Source organism: Leptonotus elevatus, chromosome 4 (assembly GCF_054856555.1).
Source record: "Leptonotus elevatus isolate MCC_2025b chromosome 4, RoL_Lele_1.0, whole genome shotgun sequence".
In the NCBI taxonomy this organism is placed as follows: Eukaryota; Metazoa; Chordata; class Actinopteri; order Syngnathiformes; family Syngnathidae; genus Leptonotus; species Leptonotus elevatus.
Window position 1 is genome coordinate 12,626,547 of NC_141242.1, and position 27,237 is coordinate 12,653,783.

At 43.6% G+C, this 27,237-nt stretch overlaps 1 protein-coding gene across 1 annotated transcript; it reads left to right on the plus strand.

Moving 5' to 3' along the window:
• The first annotated feature begins 2,033 nt into the window (after positions 1 to 2,033).
• On the plus strand, positions 2,034 to 26,637 carry nuak1b (NUAK family, SNF1-like kinase, 1b). The gene is made up of 7 exons (XM_086073068.1): positions 2,034 to 3,190; positions 9,960 to 10,080; positions 16,365 to 16,516; positions 17,710 to 17,775; positions 17,866 to 17,985; positions 19,753 to 19,885; positions 22,480 to 26,637. The coding sequence occupies exons 1-7, from the start codon at positions 2,912 to 2,914 to the stop codon at positions 23,550 to 23,552; spliced, it is 1,944 nt and encodes a 647-aa protein (XP_085929194.1). The 5' UTR covers positions 2,034 to 2,911; the 3' UTR covers positions 23,553 to 26,637.
• The last annotated feature ends 600 nt before the right edge of the window (positions 26,638 to 27,237 follow it).

Genomic DNA, 27,237 nt, shown 5'->3' on the forward strand with positions numbered 1-27,237 from the left:
GCCTCACAGTTTTAAAGTTCTAGGTTCAAATCTTAGAAGTTTGCATGTGCTTCCCATGCTTGCAGTGTAGGTACTCTGGCTTTAGCCCACATACCAAACACATGCAGGTTCGGTTAAAAAAAATAAAAAAAAACCTTGTGGAATTAATTCTTAAATTGGCTGAACTGATGTCTTGAAGTTTATTTGATTTAAACCCTCCAACCTCAGAACTGTGAGGCAGCTGTGCTAACCATGCTGCCAAATTGTATTTCATATACCAAAACATATATAACCATTGTGTCTTCTTTGTTCATAAGACTGTACTTTCTCAGTTCTCTTGAAAACATTAACATGACCACAAGAGGTCAGTGTTGACTCTCAAAACAGCGCTCCTGTCAAAGGAGAGAAGTCGGCTCTATCCATCCATGGGAATATAGAACTTAAACAGCTCGAAGATGTTCTGATGTCCAAGACAACAAAGCAGGATGACTTTCATGTCCTCCGATTTTTTTTTCAACCATTAGTCCTTCTTTGACTAAGTTTATCTGTAAACAGGATTACACAAACAGTAACGGGATGACTTTCACGACCAAAAAAACCTCTTCACTGATGAGTGTGGCGTGGGCTCTGGAGGAACCCATTAAATATGACCGCCCCCCGCCCCTTTTAACATTGAAAGCCACTAATGTCCTTAGTTCATTTACTCCGGAAGTCTACCATTACCTAATGTGCAGTCAAACCCATCATATTCCAAACTTGTCTTGTTTAGCTTCTTGTCGTTTTCAGTGTATTGAGTACAATTTGGAGCTGATCAACATTGCTTGTCCTTTTATAAATTCACACTGAAATAAAATCTCATACATATGCCTACTCATTGTCACTGAGTAGCTTTTGTTTGTTCAGTTCCAGTACAAAAAAAATGTACTAATCTGGTCAGTTTTGTGGAATTGTTTCACATTTAGGGCAGCACGGTGTCTGTGAGGTTTGGTTGGTATCTAGACCTGGTTTTCCGCAGCTTGTGCCAAAACTGTCCAGAAACTTCTCCACTGTGATGCAGGTGTGCTCAACAATTTTAATGAAACAAATATAACAACTCTACACTGGGGCTAGGCGGTGCTATAGCCCTGATAGAAATCTGTGCAGTTAAGTCCTCCAGTATTTTATTTGCTCTTCTAAATGATATTCATAAACTAGATTTGCGAGCAGCTAAGGGCACTTGCAGCCCTTGGCCACTTTGGAGTACTTGCACATTGGGAATAAATAAATAAATACATATATATATATATATATATATATATATGTATATGTATATGTGTGTGTGTGTGTGTGTGTTTTTAAGGAACTTTCAGTTTATGTTGATTATGGCGGCGCTATATGGCCAAAAGTGGTAATGTTATGCCTGACATTTCGCATGAGGTCAAGCTCATTGCGTTGTTTTTGAACTCTGTTGATCCTTGACTGTCTTTTTATCAGAGGAGCTTCCATTTTTCTTTTTTGTCTCCTCAGACAAAATTTTTCAGTTGTTTTGCAGCTTCTGCCAGGAAAGCAGTAATCGTGCATCGACATTCAAATTGACTTCTGTCTTTGTTAACGAATGGGGAAAGTGACATATGCCATAAGCAGTCAGCACATTTGTAGTTTTTTTGTGTGTGGCAGTGTTCCTATCATCCTCTTCGAAGTTGCTTTGTGCCAGTAGACACGATACAGACCCCCTCAGGCCCTGGCAACTAGTTTTAAGTCGATGTTTCATCAGAAGAGTTATGAAAATATTTTATTAAGGTTGAAAAGTTCCTTAGTGCTACTTTAAAACACACTATAACTTTTCCTTGTGAACTTAATGTGGCCTTCCCTGAACTTTTGAATAGACATTTCCAACTGTTGAATCGTTGCTGTGTTGTAAATGTTATTAATGCATGAAGTCTTCAGAGCAGATGGATGAATGTTGAGGAGAAGAGCGGGGCGGGGGGGTGGGGTGCTGCAGGGGGGACGCCAGTTACACCCCCCCTGCATCAGCTGCAGGCTGCAGCGGTTTCGGAGAAAGAGAGAGGGGGAGTGCTCACAAAGGAGGAGGAAGACTCCAAAGGAAGAGGCTGACTGCGCAATCCCCGCCCACCGGCTTCGGATCCTTCCTTCCTTTACGTTGAGTAAAGAGGAAAAAAGCGAGAGAAAAAAGATCAGAAACAAGCGAGACACGCGAGAGAGAAAAAGACGAGGAAGGAAAGGGAGGGAGCCAGCCAGCCAGCAGCAAAACGACCATGGCAGCAGTAACCACAGCGTCTCCGCTCCCGATCGCGTCCGAGCACCTCACACCTCAACCCGGGTCGACCGCGGCACGGAGCCCGCAGGCGCACGGCGACACGCAGCTGAGTCCGGATGAATGAGCAGCGGGCAAACATGAGGGTCATCTTCATCCAAAACGCCGGTTTCGTCGCAGCTTTCTCGCCTTGTCGATGTGAGTCAGTGATGTTAGCAGCGTTCAGGAACACAGATGATGCGAGCGAACCCCAAATGACACACGGACAGACCTTACTAGTCGATTGAGGAGTAGCCCATGTGATATATTTATTATTAGAGGCGCAATATAGACTATATATCATCTTTATGTCGAATGATCGACTGAATTAATATTATACGATACGTTATTATTACACAATTAATATCATTTTTAGTGAAATAAACGTCATTTTGTAGACTTTTGTAGACTAAGTAGATGGTTAGGACGTTGACATGACGGTAAACTCTTTGATCGTTTTTAAGACAATCAGGAAATGTTTGCTTCCACGTGGACAAATATGACAAGTAGCTTGTTCGTTATTCCTTGTAATTTATTTATTTATTACTATTATTAGGCCTATAAGTATTACTGTATATTAATTTCTTATTGCTAGCTAGCGGGTGATTTATAATAACACGCGCGTTAGATTAAAGTGAGATGGAGACAGCGTACTTGACGCCCCGCCGGGGGGCGAGCCGCTCCGAGCCCCCCAGAGGCCAAAACTGCGGAGGCGAACCCGGTCCCCCACCGCCGCTCGCCGGACGACGCTCACCCGAGGAGACCCCGGCGGGCGGCGATGGCGGCAGGAGGAACCCCGGCGTGAAGAAACACCACCACAAGCATAACCTGAAGCACCGCTACGAGCTGCTGGAGACGCTGGGGAGAGGCACGTACGGCAAAGTGAAGAAGGCCATTGAACGTCACTCCGGCAGAGAGGTAACGCGTTACTGTACGCATACACGTTGCGTTGCTCATGCAGTACGGTCATGCATGCTCCCTTGTAATGATGTCCAGTGAGGTTGAGATCTTGATTGATTGAGATATTGGTCTTAGCAGAGAAACAGGGACAGAAGTAACATGGTTGGAGCGTTAACCAGAGGAATTGGGAAAAGCAAGATATTCCAAGAGAATTGTTTGATGATGTTGGCTACAAGAATGATTTGCTCCAAATGCTTTTGTGTCTCGTGCCAGTTCAAAAACCACACGCTCCTGGCGTTAAAATCATTTCCAGCTAACCAGACTTTTTGTTGTTGTTACTCAGTCACAACATTAGGGAATACCTGTAATCAACAGTGTGTGTGTTTTTTGTACATGCTTATTGTGGCGGCCCCCTTTTGCGACAAGCTGAAAGCCACAACTTTTGCACTTAAAATTTCATTTAAGCACACAAGTTGAATCAGTACTCGCAACTTTTTATTTTTTATGTTTAGCTGTACTTCGGTTTAAATACAGTGTGAGTACTTTGGTAACATCTGTCAGCTGCATTTGCGTACCTCCTCTCTGCTGGGGATCCCCCCGGCTCCTACACCAAAGAGCCCGTGGGGCCGACTGCACACGCCTCAGCCCATGCAGGGGCCCCACCACAGACTGCAAGCCAAGCTACTGCCTCTCTGGCAGCGGTGAAAACAAGATCACTATCTCAGTGTTGTGCGCTCCCTGGCCACTAAATTAGGTACCATATAAGAAAGAGGCACTTGTGCTTCTGTCATAACATAGGAAAGGTGAAAGTGAACCCCCCACCCCAGCCCTCCCCATTTGTTTGTTTATGCAAAACACATTGCCCGCCCTTGACGACAGCGTCATCACGTTTGAGATGTATGATATCCCGACAGACCCGTATGTCCGATTATTTCCATGTGTGGTTACATTTGACCCCGCACTCCCAACCTGGCAGGACATGAGGAACTTTCCATGAGCTGAGAATACTGAGGGGGAACTAAATATAGGTCACCAGTGGACCCCCCCCCCCCCAACACCGCTTCTGTCACCCCACCAATATTACATAGCCCCTGGCCTTCTCTCCATGGTTGAGTTTGTTTTGTTATTGACGTTGCCGCAGCTTCACTGTGACATGTTTTGCTCATTAAATTGCGCAACATATACTTGTGGTATCTCATGCAGATAGTGAATGAGCTCATTCTTGGCTTAGAGGGAGTCTGGGTATGATTACTTACTAGAAAGTAATGACTTTTTTTTTTTCAAGTCATGCAAAAGCATGTCAGCACTGCAGGGAAATGAGCATACCCAAAAAGCAAATTATTCGCATTCAAATGGTTTTACACTCAACACCTCCCTTTTGTCAGACTTATATGACAAATGTGTTTTCTGTGTGTTGTGTTTTGGCTTTTTCGCCTCGAGAATGAAACTACAAATTCGAAAATCTGGTGGCGGGGAATTATAAACGGTTCCAAATACCAATCAGCATAAGCAGAAAACATTTAGGCTCCTTCTAGAAAGAAAAAAATAATAATGAAAAGCCTACTAGAACATCTGAACTTTATTTGGAATTAATCAGATTTGCTTTAAATGGTGGCCCTGTGTATGCTGACGCATTTAACATAAGATTGAATGTAATTGGTAATCCTAAAATGCAATGCTCACTCTCAAAAGAGATTCATTGAGTTTTACAGGTTATAAATACGATTAAGGGCAGAAAAAGCTTTAAATTTATTTATCTTGGTTTCATTCTTTTTATATCGCAAAAACATGATATTTGTGCAGGGGTGTGTAGACTTTTTATATCCACTGTACAATGCACTTTGTAATTGTAATTTCATAAATTTGCCAGTTAATGAGATTTTATTATTAGTCCTGGTGTAAAATTGACCCAGAAACATGTTTGTTGAACATAATAAGACTTATTAGTCCTTAAAATGCTTAAAAAGTCTCAAATTTGGAGTTTTCAGATCTCCTGAATAAAATATCTGTTTATATTTTCCTATAACAATTACCCTGCTTGCTTTCTTGGCAACTGACAACCCTCCATGTGCCACGTGCGTCTCGTTAAAATGCACCTGACCTCTGAACCCAATGGCGGGGCTCTTGCGGCCGCATGTTAGACACAGCAGCAGCAGCAGTAAGACCGTTACGCAACAGACTTCCCGCACATGTCCACGTCCTCGCCTCAAAACCCGAGAAGGCAAGTAGATAGATGGAAAGCGTGCGGAAAGGCCTGCCGACACTTGAGGAAGAATGATGACACAGTCGGCGCTTTGGCGAAAGTGCAACTGAGCGATTGTTTGCTTTAAGAATCTGAAGCCGAATGAAAGCGCAATTAATCGGGGGGGGGGGGATCGTATTGACACGCCCATGCGTTTACGCACACTTCTGGATTTTGTTTCATGTTTTTATGGAGTGGCGAGACGGGTGCGTGTTTGTTACCATGGCGTTTGCCATCAAGATGACTTAGTTGAAAAGGTCGCGATGATAGTGAGTGACAAATGAAAGGAACAGGCACAGCAGGGACCTGAAGTGCCAGAGCGCCGTCCTCTGCCAAGGCTACGATCAAATCCTTAGCATCCTGATAGCGTTCCATTTACAGGAACCAGCTGACGTGGTATTAGCACTGTATTCTAACTTAAAGGTTTGAAGTTCAACATATCTGGTGTTCGATTGTTCACATGGCTGATTTGCTGGCATGGGATCAATTCCCACTGAATGCCGTCTTCCCAATCATTGACTGACGACTAGTATAGGCTGTAATGTGACTTTTGCAATACGTTAGCTAACTCGTCCAATTATCTTGAGCATAAGTGGTATAGAAAATGTAATATTTAGAAAATAAAGGTTGGCGAGAACAGTCTTGTGATATTACAGACTGGGGCGAACGGTAGTGACGTATCCGGCAACGCATTTCAAAGGGTCTTTGATGTGGAACGCCCCTGGTGCAACTTTATGACATAATCGGCCTTCAAGCGCAACCTCAGAATGATGCATTTAACGCGTGCGCGCTGTGAGCCAATGAGAAGTAATGTCGGCATCGGGCGGCCTTCTTGAGACAGGGGTGCTCGAGTACTCATAACATTACAGCGAATGGGGCACAAGCTTTGAAATAGCTGTTGATTTTTGTTGTTACATATGACACAAGAGATGACACAATCAACTATGCTGCGTTTTTTTTTTTTCAATTTAAAAATTCCGCCTGAATCACAGCCACATTTATTCGATTGTAAATCTGTTAAGGATTCAGCAAGTTACGAGTACTTAAGCGGAAAAATAATCCACTTTACCACCGACTACAGCACAGTGCACCAGAGCAGTCCCCTGTCCCAAGATGGCCGACCAGTGACGGCGCTGCCATTCTGCCGAGAGCCATCTAGTGTTCTTCTCGTTATCGATGGATGCTGCCCCTGAATTGGAACACAGCCATCAAGTTATGGCGGAGACTGTTCTACTCCATTCCTTTAGATGGCGGTAGTGAACGTCACAAAGGGGTGCGAACTACCACTCATCGCTCCTACTGGTTTGGTACGTCACTGCCCCGCTTGTTCCCAATGTAAGCGGACTGTAACTGAGTGAACAGATCCACAATCTACTGTGTTGTGCAGATCTGTGCCAAAACTGTCTTGAGCTCTGGACTGGTATAAACAACGACACTAGCAATCCATAGCTTGTGGCCTGGAAATCAGTCGCAATACGTAGCCAACCAAGCTTAAAAGAGGATCAGCACGTAACCCAAAAATGGGGGCTAAGGAACCCCTCGAGGAGATTCTCTGTTTTAAGCATAACAGCATTATATTAATGCAATCTTAAAGCATCACATTACATCATGGCTCAACAATGGAGAGGTACGGGAAAGGGAAAACGCCGACATTCCTGCGCTCTATGCAGCACCGTTGATGAGGTATTACGATCTTTGGCTCGTTTGGGAATACATTTCTCCGTAAGAATGACGGGCTTCTTCCTCCCCCTCGCCTCAAACCGTGACTCAAGCCCAATACAATACATAAGAGACGCCGGGGACTTTTAGAAAACACGGGGAAGGGCGAGCTCGCGATGAATCTTTCATCTGTTTTAATGGTCTGAGAACGAGCAAGAAGATGTCAGGCTCCAGTGGAGCGAAGCACCGACTTTCACTTCAAACGGATTGTTGGAAACCTGGCGGGGGGTCGACCCCATACCTGGCAGGGGCCACGGTGGGCCGCGGGGCAGTGGCTGTTGACTGTGAGTGACAGTAATAGGGTTCCACTTAAGGACAAGCGTAGCTGTGTCAGCCAAGTGGACGGTCTGCGGTGCTGTTTAATGATCCACGTCGGGGTTCAGGGCGAGAGAATACGAGGAGATACACAACAGATACCTGGCTTGCTCTCAAGGCCCTTTTGTGGGCCTGCGTGCTCTTTCGACGGGTTAGCATTGCGGCGCCGAATTAGCATCGTTACGGCTCAAGATGGATTGCGCCCCACTTTAAAAAAAAGGCGAAAAAAGGCTAACTTTGCTTTGCATGCAAACTTTATAGGTCGTTACTCAGGTATTTCCTAAATTAGTGAATTCCTGATTTAATAAAAGCAGGAGGATGACTCAACCTTCTGCAACGGCGCGGTTCGGAAATGCAGCACTCGTAAATCTAACGAGGTAAAAAGAAGAAACACAAACAGTTTTACTAATTGTGAACATAGCGCCCGGGACTCCTGGGGCTCCATCTTGTTTATTATAGTATAATTTCTTTCAATTCTATGTAATCAAGGCATGCCCTGGAAGAGAACCATTCCGGTTTAGGGTTATTTTTATTGATGTACACGGTAATTAGCTTGGCACTGGCTACTGCCTGCGGTTTTGGCCGCATGGAATATAAAGCACTCGTCGGAAGACTCGTGCTAAGATAGCAGAGGACAAAAGTTTAAACTAACAAATGAACGGACTCTGTAGCCGCTTCTTCAAAGGAACGGCAGGATTTCACGCAAGAATGTTTAGGCTGCAATTACAGTGACATGTGCGCGACTATATTTTATCCGTTTATTTGGAGTGGCCTCTCATTTAAGGCGCGTATGTAGGTCTGAGGACTGGAACGCGCCCCACGGTAGCATTGCCACGACAGCTTGACCTCCTCGTTGGCAAGCTGAGGAGGCGTTGCTCACTCAATCCTCCTTTTCCACATTTGGAAGGAAAAGAAAAGTCCCAGCAGGCTAAGCGCTATCAAAAAGGAGGCCAAAGCTTTTTTTAGGGAATGACTAAAAATAAGTGTGTTGACTTACTGTCCTTTCAAGGACTCTTGACAGGTGAGGAGGAAACATGGCCGGTGCTTTTGCATCACCCTCGGTTATGGAAACTCCCCTTGTGAATCTCCCTCTCTTCTCATCTCATAGCGGTGACACTGACTAATACCTGGTTAAATATAGGCTGGGGGAGGGGGCACCTGAAGAGCACAAAGCAAGCCTCCATTATTGGCCCACGCACATCAGCCTGCGCCTTTATTTCGCTCCAAGAGGCTGAGTAAATTACACTGTGTTGAATGACGCCTCTTCTTCTGACTCATCTTGCGTCTGTGTCAGCAGACACAGCTGATAGGGTCAAAGAACGCCATGCCGTGACAAAAGGACCACTCGGAGGGGCCGCGAAATCAGTTTAAAGAATTGCATCGAGTGTCTTGTTAATCAGCCAAAGCCGTTACAAAACAGGACAGGATAGTAGCTACCTCACACAAGCCGGTGTAAAGGTCACTGATAAGATTATGCACTGATTATTTTGTTGTCATACAGCAATAAAGGGTTTTTCCATCTGTTGGAATGACATGATTAGATTTGTGCAGCAAACGTGAGAGAGAACTGCCTCAGTTGCTGTTTATTAGGCACACAGTAGCAAGAAATTTTATATTTGAATACTGAACCTGTAGTGAGTTTGTATGTAGGCATAGATGCCATTCATTTTCTATTAGGGTTGTGGGTGAGCTGGAGCCTATCCCATGCAGCTGACTTTTTAGTCCATGCAGGGAATATCCTGATTACAAGGCTCGAAATATGGTTTTGCTTCGTAGTGTGCGAGGCAAAATTTGCATTTTGCACCTACATAAAAATACTCAAAAACAAAACTCCTCAGTAATGCTGTTACACTCCTCTCCTCTAGGTGGCGGTAATTCAGCGCTTCTCAATTATTATCTGTTAATTTTGCAAATCTCAGTGGGGACCACTTTTTTTTTCAGAGTGATACCAGTACAAGTACTCAACTCTTGAGTATTCACTAATACCAAATAGTACTTTTGACAATTTCCCCAAAAACCCACACAAAAAACAATGGCAGATAATTTTAAAGAAAGAGCTATATATATATCCCATCCATAATATCATTTGTCTAAATTGTTTTAAATACACCTCTGCATAACATTGTGTCCTTATTAACATTGTTTAGTTTATACTCCCTGTGCACACTCTGACAATGAGAGTAACATTGCCACCTACTGCAGTGGATGTGCAATTACACTTAAATCTTAATATGGCAGAAAACATTTTCCCTTGTGTCACACGCACCCCACCTGGCATCACAATGTGCCCTCCCAGGCCCGCCCCAACACACGCTAAAAACGATTTTTTTTCCCGTCACTGTATAGTTCTGCAATATCTGGCCACCAGGCAATCAGATAGTAAATGAAAATGCCTGTTATCCAAATCTGCATGTGAAAATCACCAATCTGTACTATAATCATCAAATATTTTCTCATCATGATTCTATTTTTAGCTGTTTGGCTGATAAAAAGTGCCTTCATTCCTCACAGGTGGCCATCAAGTCTATTCGGAAGGAGAAGATCAAGGATGAGCAGGACATGGTTCACATCCGCCGTGAGATTGAGATCATGTCATCACTCCGCCACCCGCACATCATCTCTATATACGAAGGTAAGCACGACAAATTGGCACACACGCTTGAACGCCCATAAATACACAACGCACAAGTCCCCCCTTTGTAGGATTGTCATGTTATGACATGCAAATGCCATTTAAAAGCAAAAAAAAAAAAAAGACTCTGAAAATTCGGATGGCTTTAGATAGCCTTTGTGTGCACGCGTGCTGCGGAATGTATAAGAGGCTCGGCGTTCCGAGGGATTGCCTCTCCCACATCTGAGAGGTCTCATCCTCAGTCTTGATCTCTGGGCCAGACATCTGCTGACACTTAAAAGACAACTGCAGCTGGGAACCAGACTGCACTTGTGAAAGTTGCACGTGTGCCCCGTATGCGTGTGTGTCTGCCTATATGTGAGTTGTGTGCGTGTGTAGGATTGACCTCAGTCACCCAAGGCCTGCGTACTGTCTGACTGCTGTCCACTGGTAATGCAGAGAGAGGGCAAGGAAAGACCTTAAGTCTTCCCTGGAGCAATGTCAGCATCTATCTACTCGAGGAAGCAATTCTCTAAATATCAAAACCTTCAAGACAGGTCATGTGAAGTCCACAGGTATTTGTAAAAACACATTTCTTCCTCACTATATATAAAAAAAAAAAATTAAACGAATTTCCCGGCTGTCCATCCAGCCAATTGGAAACACATTACGACCGTTCCTATATATAGTGGGGGAGAAAAATAAGTATTTGCACGCAAATGCTGACATTTGAAATTGAAGGTGCTTTTACAGTGTCTGCTAAGTAGGGCTGGGGGAAAAAAGTCGATCAAGTCGGATAAGTCAACTTTAAAATAGGTTGACTGAAAATGTCTGCCTCGAAGCTCCGCCGGAACCATGTTTGCTGCCTTTTTTGCAGACGCATGCGGCGGAGAGGAATTTATTGAGCTCATTAAACACTATTACATGTGTAATGTGTATATAATATAATGATGTGTGAACTAAATGGTAGTGTTTACCTTAAATGTAATCGCTAGTGCGCTAATGCTAATCGTGATTGATAACCGTTTAGCATGAGCTAATTTTGTTTGTGTTTAAAAATGCTTGTGCACAGAAGATAAATCATTTAGTACAGCAGTTACATCCATTCAATTCAACTCATGTAGATATGATGTATGTGTGAACTAAATGGTGGTTCCAGTTTGTTTACCTTAAATGGTGATAGCTAGCCGCTAATGCTAATCGCGATTTGCTAACCGTTTAACCATCCATCCATTTTAGGCTCATTTTGTTGGTGTTTAATAATGTATATGCACATAAAATAATGATCGAGGAGTTACATCCGCTCAATTCAACTCACGTTTAACCTTAGTAGATTAACAGAAGTAATGATATATAAAAAACAACAACTAAAAATTCAAAAACATTTATGTAATGGGCGGGACGATTAGTCAATAGTGACAGCCCTAACTGCTAAGAGAGTGCAACAGTGCCAAAGAGGCGACTGAAAGTCTCCACCCTGAATGACATTTACCATAAGGTCCAGTTTGTATGGGATCAAGAAGCCAAAATGCATAGAATAATATGCATTTGTAAAAATACCAGACATGGCCTGAATCATGTGTTTTTGAATGCCCTTACCCTAGAGAATGCAATTAATGGCGAGTGTAAAAGGCGGAACAATTCCCATTGAATTCTTTCAACATCTTGCTCACAGTCCATCATCCCTCATACTGCACTGCTGGCGTGGGCGCCGGCCGTTAAAAGTCACAAGGCACAGCAACGCCAGGCACTTTCGCTTGATTTGTGGCCGGCGGCTATTTTTATGCCCGTGTCAACCCGGCGGTTCTTGACAGCTGCCCTGGTACAATGGCTGGAGCCGCTTGTGTGCCAGGCGCCAAACTGGTTGAACCACTGTCCTTTTGTTGCGTTTCAAACTCCCCAGGTTGTTATCTGTAGAGCGCATATAACAAACAGCGGCGTTCTCATGGGAGCGTGCCAGCAGGCAGTCAGTTGAAGGGCTGAAGTGCAGCTGCTTTATAAACTCTCTGAGCGCTTTTAAGTGTGCGGACTCCATCAGGAAGCTGCTCCAGCACAGCAGGCACCGTTGTGCATGCCGCATACACGTATACGAGGCCCCCAAATTGTGTGTATCCGCCAACACCCTTTTGAATAGCTCCCGCACGCTGTCTTGCGTAAATCAAAGCCCAACCAGCCTTGTGTGCAAAAGACAGACTTTTACCACACCCTTTCCACACTCACATTCTGCATCCATCAGCGTGCTGTGCGGCATTTTTAACAGAGGATTTGTTATACTTAAGTGCCACCTCCCCCCTTTTAAAACAACCACTCAAAGCCCATAGTGTTGTAAATGTGCAAATGGCTACATGCAACTAAAATGTTAGTGGCGTAATTGTGGTTGTGGAGACACTGAGAACAAGCTGACTCCTCCAACCTCGGATGGATGGATGGATATATATATATATATATATATATATATATATATATATATATATATATATATATATATATATATATATATATATATATATATATATATATATATATATAAACAATAACATCTAATTAATCACTTAACCATTGAAGAATGAAAGCATCACTTTACAAAGTTAGTTTACTCTGCTAATAGTTCAATGCTTTATGCCGCCATTGTTTCAAGATGTAGCAACTACACAACATAAAGAATCAATATGAAGGTTAAGTTCCTAAAATTCGATCGTCAAAATAAAGTTTTTCTGTCCTATGCCTACTCCAGACCAACAGGGGGCAGAATATTGTGGTCAGTGATTCAAAGACGTGCGCAGAGACACGATCAGGGGTAGAAGCACGGACGTATATATGAATGTACTAACAATACTGCTTGCTCACCTTCGGGAGAAGCGAAGCCACTGGCGGCCATCTTAAGTTGCCAATTGCTAAGCAGTCTAGCTTGAATACATTGATTTCTCCGTGGCGTTCTCATGTTATTTTTTTGTCCCTTCACCGAAATGCCACCGTGTATGGCGTAACAGTAGTAGCAATACGTCTAGGAGAAGCACTGGTAAGAATGTGATATATATATATATATTTTTTATCTTTCAAGGTATATATCTGAGTGCTATTCAACAATTAAATGAAAGCAAAGCCCATCGTCCCGATGAATAAGCTGTGAAATCTAAACCTACACTTTTGTCAGTCACAGTTCACGATTCCAAGACAATTTACTCTGAATGGTCGAGTTGAGAGTCCCTCATTGCTCCATACAGGGTTCCTATTGTAAAACACACACAGATAACAGTGTTTTTAGTGGAAAGGTAACAGAAGTTGTCAGTAACAGTGGCAACCTAAAATGGCAGCCCTCTGGCCTCTTGATAGTCCATTCATATATATGTCCATGGGTAGAAGGCAGTCTCCAAGTGCCCATCCACAGTAGCCAACTTACATCAGCCACACGTGGAGATCTTGCAGTTCCTTCCTTCGCGCATGCCTCTCTTTTTAAATGTAATGAGCTGTGAGCCGCTTCGATTGGCCAGGAGTCAGCTGTGTTCCCTTCCACAATGGCGCAAATCTAGCAAAATACCAAAAGAAAGAAAAATCTACCCATGGGCACAAAAATAAGGCCCTGAGTTGATCATCATTAGTGAGATGGAAGGAGTGAACAAAGCCCAGTTGAGCGATAGTTTTGTGTTTTATGGCAATCCCAAGTTATATAAAACGGGTAATTAGTCCAGCAACAGAGGTCAAAGGTAAACGGGAGTGCAAGCTGAGAATGTGCACATCAAGAGCAACTCCACCAGGTCAGGTCACGGTGCATGTCAGACTGGGTCATGGCTCCGTCCGCCAATCAGAAGGCCCAATCTGCTACCCCCCCCCCCCCCCCCCACACACACACACACACACTGTGACTTGCTCAGCGTCCAGACAGTCAATCAGGGAGCATTACCCTCACTCAGCAACTGTGTGTTTTTGTAGAGGATTATATCTTTAAAAGGACCCCGGCGAGGAGAATGGGGGGGGGGGGGGGTGACAGGCTATGAAGGTGCTCACTCAAGGGTGCGGGAAAGCCGAGCCCCGAGCCCCTTGTGACCCCGCTGTGTGGGAAGAAATCAAGCCCCGGAATACGGGGCAGTCTATGTTGTTGCCATCTTGTCCGTCTTCCACTTTCATCTTCTTCATGAGCGATGTCACCAAGTTGAAATGATACGCCCACAATACAGCAACAACTGTATAGAAAATGGATGAAAAGTACAACTGAGATTATTAAGTCGAAGCTGTTTTTATTTTTGGGCTTTTGAGGCATATTTTTTTCAGAAAACTTTGGTTGAACTCCAAATTGTACAATGTACATATTTTTGTTTTAGACTGTTGACCTTTATTGTATGTATTAATCAATGCCAACCATTTGCATTGATCATAGAGTGCAAGGGATTTTGAGTGATTTTTCAACACCCACAGCTGGATGGATGGATGGATTATTTTTACATCTACCAAATTAAACAATAGATACTCTCATCTTTCACCAGTTCTCTCGTAATCAGCACTAGAACTTAAGTCAACTTCCATGACACCTCTAGCTATCTTAACAGTGGTTTCATTCTATAAAATCAGATAAGCTCCGTCAGCCGTCAGTGTTTTTCCATGGGACAACCTCGTTATATTCGTCATATTTCCAAGATTGTTGTCATGCTAACTATCATAACATACTCTGTGGTTACAGATACATAAATGTTCCCTTGTCAAATGTATGCTAGAGATTGACCGACTAAAATGTTTTTTTGACTAGGCTGTAGCACCATCACAGTAAAGTCGCACTCGCCTCCCTGTACACAGTTGGCAAACAGAGATTTTATTTTTCATTTTTCTAAAATGGTACGCCGCTACTCTATGCTAGCAGTTTGGCTAAAAATAAATAAATAAATGACAACATAACACGCCTTTGGTACTGAATGTTTTGATTATAATGGACGAGATAAGCCGTTTGGAAAATGGATGGATCATGGACTTAAGTCGTCCTTGGCAATTAATGTTTTAAACACAGCTGTGCGACACACGAATAGCTGGAAAATATTTTTTTTATATCATCTAGTAAAAAAGTGTGTGAACCTTGTCTTGAGAAAGACACAAAAAATTGAAAGTGCAAAAGGAGAGAAGTAATGTCGGGACTGTTAACAATATCACTGTTAACTGAAACGGACGAGGAGAGGACGCCCGTTCTCCGGGACTTACTTTAGTGACACCTACGCTATGTTGTTGCACTGTATTATTGTCCAATCCTTCACACGAGGCTATCAGATGAACGGCTCGGCGTGCTTCGTTGGGGAATGTGGGAGTGTGCTGAGAAATGTGGTGACATGATGTTGATGTGTGATGTGTCAAGGGCATCGTTTGACACAGCAGCAGAGCGTCTGTTTGAGAACTCCTTTGGCGGGTGTGTTTTCGCCGACCCGCCGTCCCCGAGGAGCGCTCTTGATTGAGTTAACAGTCCCTCCCTGCTCTGTTGGGCCAGGCGCGTGAGCTGGGGTTTAGGTGGTGCACGGGGAGAAGAAGTGTGGTATTCCCATCGAAGAAGGCGTATTAGTCTTTCGTACACGTATCTCATCTGTTCCTAATATGTACACAGTAAAGTCTGTAGAGCAAATTTGACTCTTGTGTTTACGCCGAATGTTCTTTTGTTATTGATGAATGTCACCCCCAGCTTCCTCTAACATGGACATTCTTGCGTCTTCTGTACTTTCGGCTCTTATTGGTTGCTATGTGCATTTATCAATTGTGAATTTGAGATGAAGAATCTCGGCAAGTTCGCGCTAGCTATGCTAGCTGTACTAGCATGTTACAGCAAAAACAATAACATTGTTGATTCATCACTTATTTTCATTCACTTTAACAACAATTTCAAAATAAGAGTCCTTGAGGAGGGTATTTAGATCACTAGATCTATTTTTAGCCAGAGCTATCCAAGGCTAGCAGCTCACATATATCACGATCGCATTATGGTAAAAGCATTTTTACCATCTTACGATGACACTTACCTTAATCAAAATGGTCAGAACACACTTTGGTAGACTTTGTCGGTTGGAAATTCCTTCGATGTATCTTTGCATTTCCGGGCACCTCTTTGTCCGTTCCCATTCGACATTCCATGGACCCGTGAACGGCGTACAGTACAATGTGGGGCAAATGACGTTGAGTGAATACTATTTTTGCACCATAAGCGGTTCGTGAAAATCCGGAATGAATGAACAAATAAATGAATCAAAGTAACTTGTAGTAAGCAACACGAGCGCTCCTCGTATTTACTGTGTATGGGGGATACGCTGTAACCAAATCTTATTGTGTTCATCCCTCAGTGTTTGAGAACAAAGACAAGATCGTGATCGTCATGGAGTACGCCAGCAAGGGCGAGCTGTACGACTACATCAGCGAACGGCGGCGCCTGAGTGAGCGGGAGACGCGACACTTCTTTCGGCAGATAGTCTCCGCTGTGCACCATTGCCATAAGGTAAGACGCCACACACGGAGTCCACCTCTCTTTCCTCTTTGCTTGCACGCATCCGGATGTGGTTTTCAGGCTTCGGTGTGTGTAACATTCACCATGCACCTCCACATTGTGCTGTGCTATAGACAGTTAATCTGCAAGCCTTTACACTGTATGCTTTTCTTGGCGCGCTGCTACAAGAGAGTCATCTGTTTCTGAGTCAAGACGGAACGCAGGCCAGTTTAATTCAGGCTTATACGCTCTGATTCCAGCACACTAGAGAGGCCCTCGTGCTAGTTCTGTCCTCATCTGACACACTGCGGGTGGGTGTTCCAGGATACCCCGCTAAAGCCGGCCGAGATCTCCCCACGGATTTGGCTCCGGCCGCGCCCATGTCAAACCCTTTTTCTGCACCTCAATAATTTCCATCAGATTCGCCGGGCTTGATTAGATGGGCTTCCCTCTTGCCCTGCCTCTCCTCAGCCGGAGATAAGGATGATGTCATGGCCCCCAGATAGGAGAGTCCCTCACAAAGACCGATTACTCATCCTTACCAGATCATCTCAAAGTGGGCGGGGCAGCATGACTCACTGCCATAACAAGCAAGTAAACATTTTATCTTGGAATCAGCCAATCGGGCAGTGTCATGCAGACGTGGCCCACTGGGAGTGTGACTTAAGCCCCTCCCCCCTAGTATCTCAATATATGAAAATATAATTCGCACAGGCTGGAAATTACAGACCGGTGCAGTTGTGACAAAGCCACAGCAGATGTCAACATGAAGACACCAGACAATGATAGAGTAGGTTTCACCATCCCTTTATAGAACTAGAATCAAAATAACTTTGTCAGAAATTGCACGTTGAGCTGGAATGCCAAAGACAATAAAATGAGCGTGACAGTGATACTGTACCTTGTTAGTGACTGCATGTAAACGTACTCATTGGCCTCGCTAAATACAAGAGACCCTCCTCCACAGTTTTTTTTTGTCAGCATCTTCTTCCATCTGAGGCTTTCAATGATGCGTGTTTTTGCAGTACCATTTTCAAGTGGAAAACTGTTTATGCGGTGGAATTAGGTAAAGTTATGGCGTCATTGCCTCGTCATTGCTTTTCTTTCCGTAAGCTTGGCTTTGACCATTTTTGTAGTGGGACCTCAGAAAAATAAGTGCAAAGTCTTGTCACTGTTAATGTTTTATTTCGTGTGTCTTCTTTCAGAATGGAGTGGTGCACAGGGATCTGAAACTGGAAAATGTGCTACTGGATGAAAACTGTAATATTAAGGTAACCTTATTCAAAAATTAATTTTCAACGGATTCATGAGCGATGGATAAACGCCAGCATTCTCTCATTCGCTCTCACTTGCGTTCCCAGATTGCTGACTTCGGCCTGTCCAACCTCTACCACAAAGACAAGCTGCTGCAAACGTTTTGCGGCAGCCCGCTCTACGCTTCGCCAGAGATCGTCAACGGGAGGCCATACCGCGGGCCGGAGGTGAGCGCCAATGATGCAAAGGCTGTAAAGTGTGTTTGCAATTTTCCATTTGATAAAACTACCATCATCGTTGCCACTCAGTGGCAGATCTCGCAACATTGTTAACACCTTTGGAATCATCGCCGTCAACATATTGCCTGTGCACAAAGTGGAGCGTAGGTGTTATTTGATGTTCTTTGATGGGATTAGCACCAGACTCCAGTCGAAAGGAGGTCTCTCTTGCAACTCCACAGTGGTCCAGCCCAAATACAGTCTTCTTCCCTCCCCCGCCATTTCACCATCCCTCCTTAAGATATCCTTTGATGTGAGAAAGTGGAGGATAGATGTTGCTCACCTTCCTTCCTTTCAGTCTTAATTGGATTGGAACAAGCGGCGTAGCATCAAAGAGCACTCGTGGTCACATGGTGAAAATGTTTCTTGGGAGTGCTGAAAAACAGTACAGTACAATATGACATCGCTAAGAATAGCATTTTAGTATCAGACATTTTGTCTTTGTTCACATTTTTGGGCCATTAAGCATAGGCATTTTTAGCCAGGTTTTTTTTAGGTTCATCTTGTTCCCCACTTTAAAAGGGCAGAGCTTGAGCCTTGCCCACCCCCCCCCCCCCCCCACTACTTACTTGAGATGCTTAAAATCTTCATATGCATAAATTGCTGACACTGTACAGACTAAACTACTTTCACTTCCCTAAAACAAAAGATGGGAGAAAGCTATTCCTTTTAAGTTTCTGTACTGAAACCCAACCTTTCCACTTGAGCGTAATTCACTATAATTTCCTTGAGAGTCCTAAAAAAACCACCGCTGTCCAATCTCAATTGAAAATTACACGTCCACGGTTGGGATAAGGCCGCAAATTATAGTGGGCATTGTCAAAAATAGCACACAACAATAGAGTGCGCCCTCACCGATGGGCCAATAGTTAAGAGAGCGCGATGCATTCCTGGTCTGAGTCCAGAGCCATGGAGGAAGTCTCTTAACTGGTCTTATCTAATTTCCTCTTTGTAGACCTTGTGTCGGGACTTCGGAGAAGAACATTCCTCCATTTCTATCATCTTGCCGCTCCCCCACCCACTCAGTGCTGACCAGACGCAACACTGTCACACAAGCAGACGCATTGCTAATCAGTGAATGGCAGCACCGTCACCAAGCAGCATCTCTGCTGGTCTCCTCTAACCTCCTGCCTTTCGCTCCCACGTCGTTCCCCTGCACCTCGTCATGCACCAGACACCAAGTCTTATGTAACCATGGTACTCAGAAAGCCGCATCGCATTAGGTTGGCGGTCACAAAGTACTTGCTTCTGCCTGACAGAGCAAGAAGGAGCGGAAAGGATTTATCTAGATGGAAACGAGCCATTTCCCACCGGAGCGCCGGCGTTCGTCATTAAAACTGCGAAAGACGTGCCGGTGAAGCATCGCAGCGTCGCCGGCCAGGAGCGAGTGCGGAAAAGCTATTCAAGCGCTTATTAACGTCAACATAATCTCCCAGGCATAACTCAAGGGTCTGTTCTGATGCTAGGCAGAGCTGAGTTCTTTCCACAACATTTATTTTAATGCCATGAGTCATTAATCACGTAAAGACCACTAAGTCACAGTTGCATAACGTAACATTCCTTAACCACTTGCATAGGTATAGTGAAAGTCAACCTCCTGCCATTTGCCATTCACAATTTCACTAAGTTGCCTTTTTTTCTTCCTGTCGCAGTTCACATTTAGGTGGTGCAGATTGGTGGGGATTTGTTTCAGGATGGATTTGTTTGTTTCTCCAGGTGGACAGCTGGGCACTGGGGGTGCTGTTGTACACGCTGGTGTACGGAACCATGCCCTTTGACGGGGGCGACCACAAGAACCTCATTCGCCAGATCAGCAACGGCGAATACAAAGAGCCCGCGCAATCCTCAGGTACTATATGATCGCCATTATTTACACACTAAACATGATTTGGTAAATCATGGACCTACTGCCTATACTCGTTATGTTGTGCTCAATTTTCTTGCTGCCCCCAGTTTTTTGTAGGGGTGTAACAAAAAATGGTGTGTGCTCTACATATATTGACCATTTGCACCGACGTCATGTGATCACGTGACTGCGCTATGACGGACGGCGGAAGGAAATGATTGTTGAATGGAAGTGGACGTGACCCGGAGCGACTTAGTGACTTAGCGACTGTTATTTTACAAATTAAAAGTGATTATTGCCCATAGAGCCATGAAATCTACTACTTCAACCGAAGGTCACCTGTCAGTCGAAGTTGCACATTTAGTCGCGACTCAGAGTGCGATATTTACTTTAGTTGGAGATCGCTACTTTGAAAACAGCCCTTACTTTCTGTTGCATGCTGTTTTTACCAAGTTAATCAAATCGCCGACTTTGCCGGAATTCACAGCGCACGACCTATATCATTATGTAGTCAATGCCGTCTCTTCTTACACCGGAGCCGATTCAAAAGCTTGTCGCTGGCTGAGTCTCTGGGACGAGATGTTACGCTCACACAATATACCTCGTAATGCAAAGGTAAAACTTGTTTATCATGCTAACTGACTTATTTTTACACAGTCCGTTCTATATTGAAACGCTGTGATGATGTTATGTTACTATGTTTACTAGCATGGAACAAATGACTATCGTAGTGGCAAGCTATGCGCTTAATTTCATGAATATGACTTGAGCTCCAGAGTGAAAAACTCCAAGCACAAAGACGAAATCCCCCATTATTAAACTGTCAAATGCACTTAATAGTTTTGAAGAAGGTGCATTTTAAAACTAAGCTGTGTGTTCTTGCAGTTGGAGTGGACGCTAATTATCTGGCTCGGTAATGTGATTTGAAACACGCAATTCGACACCTCTGTTACAATTTTTGTTAGAGTGTACGTTTATTAGTAAAATGTATGAACATTTATCTACTAATTACAACATTTATCTACTAACCTCGCAAAAAATGATCGCTGCAAATCCGTGAATACTTTATGGGATGCCAGTCCTTTCTGTTGATTGCTGCTATCAATCGACGCCTTTTTTGTATTCATTAGTAGGTATGCATTTGGTTTACGCCTTTGTCTGTCTGTACAACCGACCGCAAAGCAAGATAAGACCATTTTATAAGATAATCGATTAAATATAGGACTTAACGCTGTATGAGATTCAATGGTTACAATACAGGCAAGTGGCTCTTTTGTCGTCTCGTGTCCCGTAGGGGGCGTTCCCATGAGAACTGTGACGTCACGTGCAAAAGGTTAATACAGTATAGAATGTTCTTTTACTGGAGAGATGCACACCCCTAATAAACACACACACACACACGTACATGTTGGGTTTACATGTCTAGTGGGGACATCTCATTAACATAATGCATTTCCTAGACCCTTACCCTATACCCCAACCATCAGAAATTATTGCCTACCCCCCATTTCTTACCCTAACCTCAACCATAACCCAATTCAACCTAAACTCTAAAACCAAGTTTGACCCTCAAAAAGAGGTTTGGACTTGTGGGGACCATAGTTAAACCTGGAAAAACACATGTGTATGGGCCCCACAATGTAGCAAAGACAAAACCACCCCCACACACACACGCACCCCCCCCCACACACACATATATATATATATATATATATATATATATATATATATATATATATATATATATATATGTAATACTATATTTACAGTACTGACAAGTTCAATCATATTGTAAAATGACAACAAGAAAAGTCACTGCCTCTCAAAGTGAGCCATACTGTTTTGAATCAGAGTCCCACTGAATCGAACCAAAATGAATCAGTCCACTTTAAATTGAACCGTCCTTGAAACGTATCGCACCCCATGTCTCGAGATACATATCGAATCATTTGACGGAGACTTACACACTGCTTGTTCCTTGGCTAAATTTAGAAATCGAAAAAAAAAAAACTTGCATGCTAATGTTAGCTTACCCTGTTTACTTTTCGTAATTGTAGCTTTTGACATTGTGGAATTCTATTCCACAGTCTCCATGAACCTGCTGTGCTCAGTTTTGTGCTGCCCTCAGCCTCCTATTGAAAAAAAAAAATTGTGTTGTACAGATCCGATTGACATGTTTGGAAATAGTAGATCATGTGATTTGCAGCTGATTGGCTGAAAAAGATTTTTAAATGTTCTTGATTTCTTAAGTCAAGTACTTCTTTACTTGATTTTGAACCACTGCTGATTTACAGCCAAACAAAAAGGTATCATCTTGGGAGACCTATGTTCAAATATTAGAAAGAAAGAAAAACATAATATTGACAATTTGGATGTGGTCTTGTTTATCTTTTTCATTACGTTGCATTGCACAGGTATTGGGACTCGTATTGGCAGATATTCAAAATCAAGTGACTTGGATTCAGACTCAAGTGCAAAAAAAAAAAAGTGAGGGATTCGGAACATCCCTTAAAAAAGTCCCCATACCCGACCGAATAGATACTTAGTGATGTGTTTTAAACAGACTTCATAAATATTTGTGTTTACCATTTGCTTAGATGCTCGTGGATTGATCCGCTGGATGCTAATGGTGAACCCCGAGCGCCGAGCCACCGTGGAGGACATCGCCAATCACTGGTGGGTGAACTGGGGCTGGAAGAACAGCGTGTGTGACTGCGACGCCCAGCGGGACCGCGGCGGCTCGCCCATGCTGGCTCGCTTCATCGACTGGCAGAACCGCACTGAGCCACGCGGTCCTGCCGCCAAGCCGGCCGCCTTGCCCCAGCTACTGCGCCAGAGGCCCAAAAAGTCCAAGAAGGAAAACGTGGAGGAAGGCGGACAGGCGGACGGCGGTGGCGAAGACAAACCGGGACTGAAGAGACCCAAAGGCATCCTGAAGACCAGAGTGGCAGGCGAGCAGCAGTCGGCCGGCGTGGAGGAGGGCCAGACGGTCGGGCCTGAGCAGGCGGAAGGCGGCGATGAGGCCTCGAGTCCGGATCGCGAAGAAGAGGAGACGCCTTTCGGGGGAGGTTCGCCGGCAAAGATGGTGCCCACCCTGCCCAAAAAAGGCATCTTGAAGAACAACCAACAACGGGAATCAGGGTACTACTCCTCCCCCGAGCGCAGCGAGTCTTCAGAGCTCCTGGGCGGAGCAAGCATGACTCTCCTCGCCACGTCGCCACCCAAAAGAGCCATGGGACGAAAAGGCATCCTGAAACGCAACGGCAAGTACTCCACCTACAGCGGCCCGCCCTCAGCGGCGGCCCTGAAGGCGGCGGGAGCCCTCGTGGAGCCCCCTTCCACCGCCGACTCGGGCCTGTCGCGCAGCCAGAGTCGGCCGTCCAGCATCGTCGGGGGGGACGGCTCCAGCAAGTCGGCCGAGTGGCACCCGTCCACGCCGCACATGCGCCCCAACATCAGAGCGTGCGTGTCGGCCGAGAACCTGCTGCACCTGGCCAACTTCGCCAGCTTCCAGCCGCCGCCCACCGCGCTCCAGGGCCCCAAATTCGGCCGCAGCCCCAGAAGCAAAGGCTCCCCGCAGGACAATGGCAGCTTCTCGTTGCTGGGGGACCTGGAGGACATGACTCAGGTGTACCAGCAAGCCCTGGACATCAGCAGCAACCTCACCTAACACATGGGGCAGGAAGCACAACTCTCAGAATGTGTGTGTGTGTGTGTGTGTGTTTGAGGCATTAACGACCGGTGTGTTACTGGGATACATATTTTGTGAGGTTTTCCAAACACGTCATGATGGAATTGTTAGGCGAGCACACATACACACACACTCATAGGTGTACTTTGGAAGTGTATTGATGCCATTAAAAAAAAAAGGCTTAGTATCATTTAATTAAGTGAAAAATCATGAAAGTTTACTTGAAAAGTTGATTAGAACAATATCTTTTTCACATTCTTCAACATTTGATATGAGCGGCTGAGAACTAAAATGGTTTAACTCCATTTCAGTCTTTCAAAATGGCTCCACCCATTTCAACATAATCTCATCCACTGTGCACAATAACTGTAGAATAGTAAAAAAAAAAAAAAAACAGAGCCTCTACTATCGCCCTTAATTTTATTTCAACATGAAATTATTTCTCAAAATAATATAATTTATCGTTATAATGTGAAAAATATTTTTGTTCCTAAGGCAGCAATATGCTCCCATTGAGTACACACTCATGTGCACTTCTCAGGCCAGTGGAATATCCGTCAGGGCTTTTGTGAACACAATCACACACACTTACACACAAAACGCCACCCAAGTGTGTTTCTCAGCCCCGTTGCCACTTCACTGCGTTTCCACGTTTACACACTCGACAAGAAGCGCAGAATAATTCCCTCCCCCCAAAAATAAACAAATCTGGTCATCTGTTTACAAAGGCACCTTAAAAAACTCACACAGAGCACACAGGCTTTTGTGATCTTGACTTCCTTTTTTTAATTATCTATTTTTGGAAGACAAGATAAAAAAAAAACAACAGGATCTTATTCCAAAAACTTGCTGATTTATTTATTAATATTTGCCTCGTTTTTTTGTTTTTGTTGTGCAAAACTTGACGGGCGTTTGCTGTTACTGGAGACATCTATAATTGTTGTTATTAATGATAAACCGACACAATAACTGTGCATTGTATGTTCATAAGAGTCTGTGTGTTCTAGGGGTGCGAAGCAGGTGCAAAACATCCCTTCAAACGGAAGGGGAAGTTGAATATCATTGGATCCAGCTGCATTGATACAGTACTGTATCAATATTGTATCCCACCCATATTGCATTGATGGGCAATATGTAGGAAGTGCCTTTTTTTTTTTATGTATAATAGAAAAATCAGTTTGTCATTTCCTACAAAGCCAAACCAAATTGCGTGTCGGTAGGTCGAAACTCGACGATGTTCCTTTACGTGGTGTGTAGCCTGAAGCAGTTTGGCGAGTTTTGCGTGGCTGCCCCCTACAGGCCAGGAGGCGCACACCACCACGGTTCATTTGTGTTGTTTCGCCATTTCTTTGCCTATTCAAGGTCATGATTTATATATGGGCCAGTTTTTATTGTCCAAAGACTTTGTGATGAACATTTAGTCGATAATCACATCATAAGCGAGCCACTGAGAACTAAAGTGGGGCTCATTCCATTTTTGTCATTTTGCAAGGGAAAGTTTAATGGTAATTTTCTTTACAATATGTTCTATGCGCTCCAACTAGTCTAAACATGGCATTCTGATTAACATTACATTTGAATATTAAGATGCAAAATCCACCCATTTTTATCCATCAGGGGGCAGCCATTTTGCCACTTGCTGTCGACCGAAAATGACATCACAGTGCCCCGCCCCTTAAGCTAAACTAGCAGTTGGTTTGTTTAAACCTGCTGCTGACTAAGCCAAATGTTGGGCCTCATCAGGCACAGGTGGGGGTGCGGCCCGCCAGCTGCGTACGCTATGTCGAGCGAGCTCAATTAGACGGCTATTGTTAGACGGAAAGTTGAATTGAGGGAAGAGAGGAAAGTGGAAAAAAAAGTTTGTGGGATTTGTTGTTTGTAGAAGGACTTGTAGGTTGAAGTAGATTAGAGAAAGTCAGTTAGAAGGTAGACGGAATGTTCTCCAACCAAAGATGTGAGCAAGCTTTGACATAATTACGGGGTCGAGGGAGTCCCCTGCCGCCGCCGCCGCCGGTACATGAAATCATCTCTGCATTGGCGTTAGCTAACATTTGATTGCGTTCCCCCCACCCCACATTCACCTGGAGGCTTTTGATACACGTTTAAAACTGCAAATGGCAAGCATTTGATTGGCGCCGTCCCTAAAAAGTTTGGGAATGATGTGGCTAGAAAAGCATGCGATGATGGCCCGGAGATTGCCTTGAATGAATGTTGCTGGTGTGAAGGAAGGCGCTCGGGGTACTAAAAAACGAAACAAAAAAAACATCAAAGACAGATTGCGTATTGTATTACATTCTATTGCTATTTTTTGTATTTTTATTATTGTTAACTGGATTTACAGTGATCAGATTATACTATGTTAGTATTTTTCCTTTTATTATGCTTCTGTTTTTGATTTTACAAAATATAAGAACTTTGTTTCTCTTTTTTTGTAATAACAAGGCTGGAAATGAGTTTTTCAATTTCGATAAAATTGGTCACAGGTTTCCTCTCTTTTTTGCTGGCTCACCACCACCTTGAATAAACCAAAAAGTAAAAGAAAACATTTATTTGACCAAAGCGCACGTGTCCAAAATGCTGAAAGAACACAAGACAACGACAACGTGTGATGATGAAACTGGAATACTATCTTGTTAGCGAGCAGGAAGTGGAATCATAGGAAAACTTGACTGGATATTGTTATGACAATAATAAGAATAAATTAGTATTATGTTATTTAAGTATTCTTTCTTTTCTTGTGGCTCAGTACTCTTGTTGCCACGATTTTTATTTTATGTTTTTTGGTGATCCTAGACTGCCAAGGTGGATTTAAGTTGTGTCCCTTTGGTATCTTCTATGTACTTTTTTTTTTTTTATAATACAAATGTGGTTTTATACTTGTATTTATTGGTGATCAAGCCATTTACAGTCATGCTTTTGGGAAACTGTTTATTTTGAGTCAGCGTCATCTCATTGTGAAGGCAACAAATTGAGTTCAATTGAGCAACTCCTGTAAAATGTTAAGCACAATATCCGCAGTGCTGTAATAACAAATCACAAATCAATAAACAGATCTGGAAAAACATTACAGCGTCATGTTGTCTTTCTTTAATGTTGTCTTTGACTATTAAGAAGGGGAAAAAAATCCCTAAAGGCAATAAGTAATTGAAATACTGTTGATGGATGGATTCATACTGTGGATAGATGTAATTGACTTTTCTCTCCTCCGGACTTCTTTTAGTAATTCTGTATCATGGATCATTACATGCATTAAGCAGACCATCTCTGTTTATTTTTCCTTTACATTCCTCTGCTGAAATTAGCCAAAGTTTCCCCACAGTCTCATCTGCTGATGTAGAATAAAACTAGTAATGTTAACCCCCTTCCTCTCCACCCTCAAAATCTGTTTTCCTAGCATAGGTGGCAAATTGAGGTCTGGTTCTGGCACTTTTGTGAGGAATTACATCATAACGGAAGACCTTTCATAGGGGAGAAAAAGTGTCAAATTATCCCTTTTATTACCTTATATGGTGTATTCCTGCCAAAATAATAAAATAAAATAAGGAGTTCCACGCACACAATTTGCAAACTATATATAGTATCTTCCTGCCCACTGAAAAGCATGTTCTGTATCTCCAAATGTTATGTTTCTATCCATTACAAACGGCGAAAAAATATGTGTATC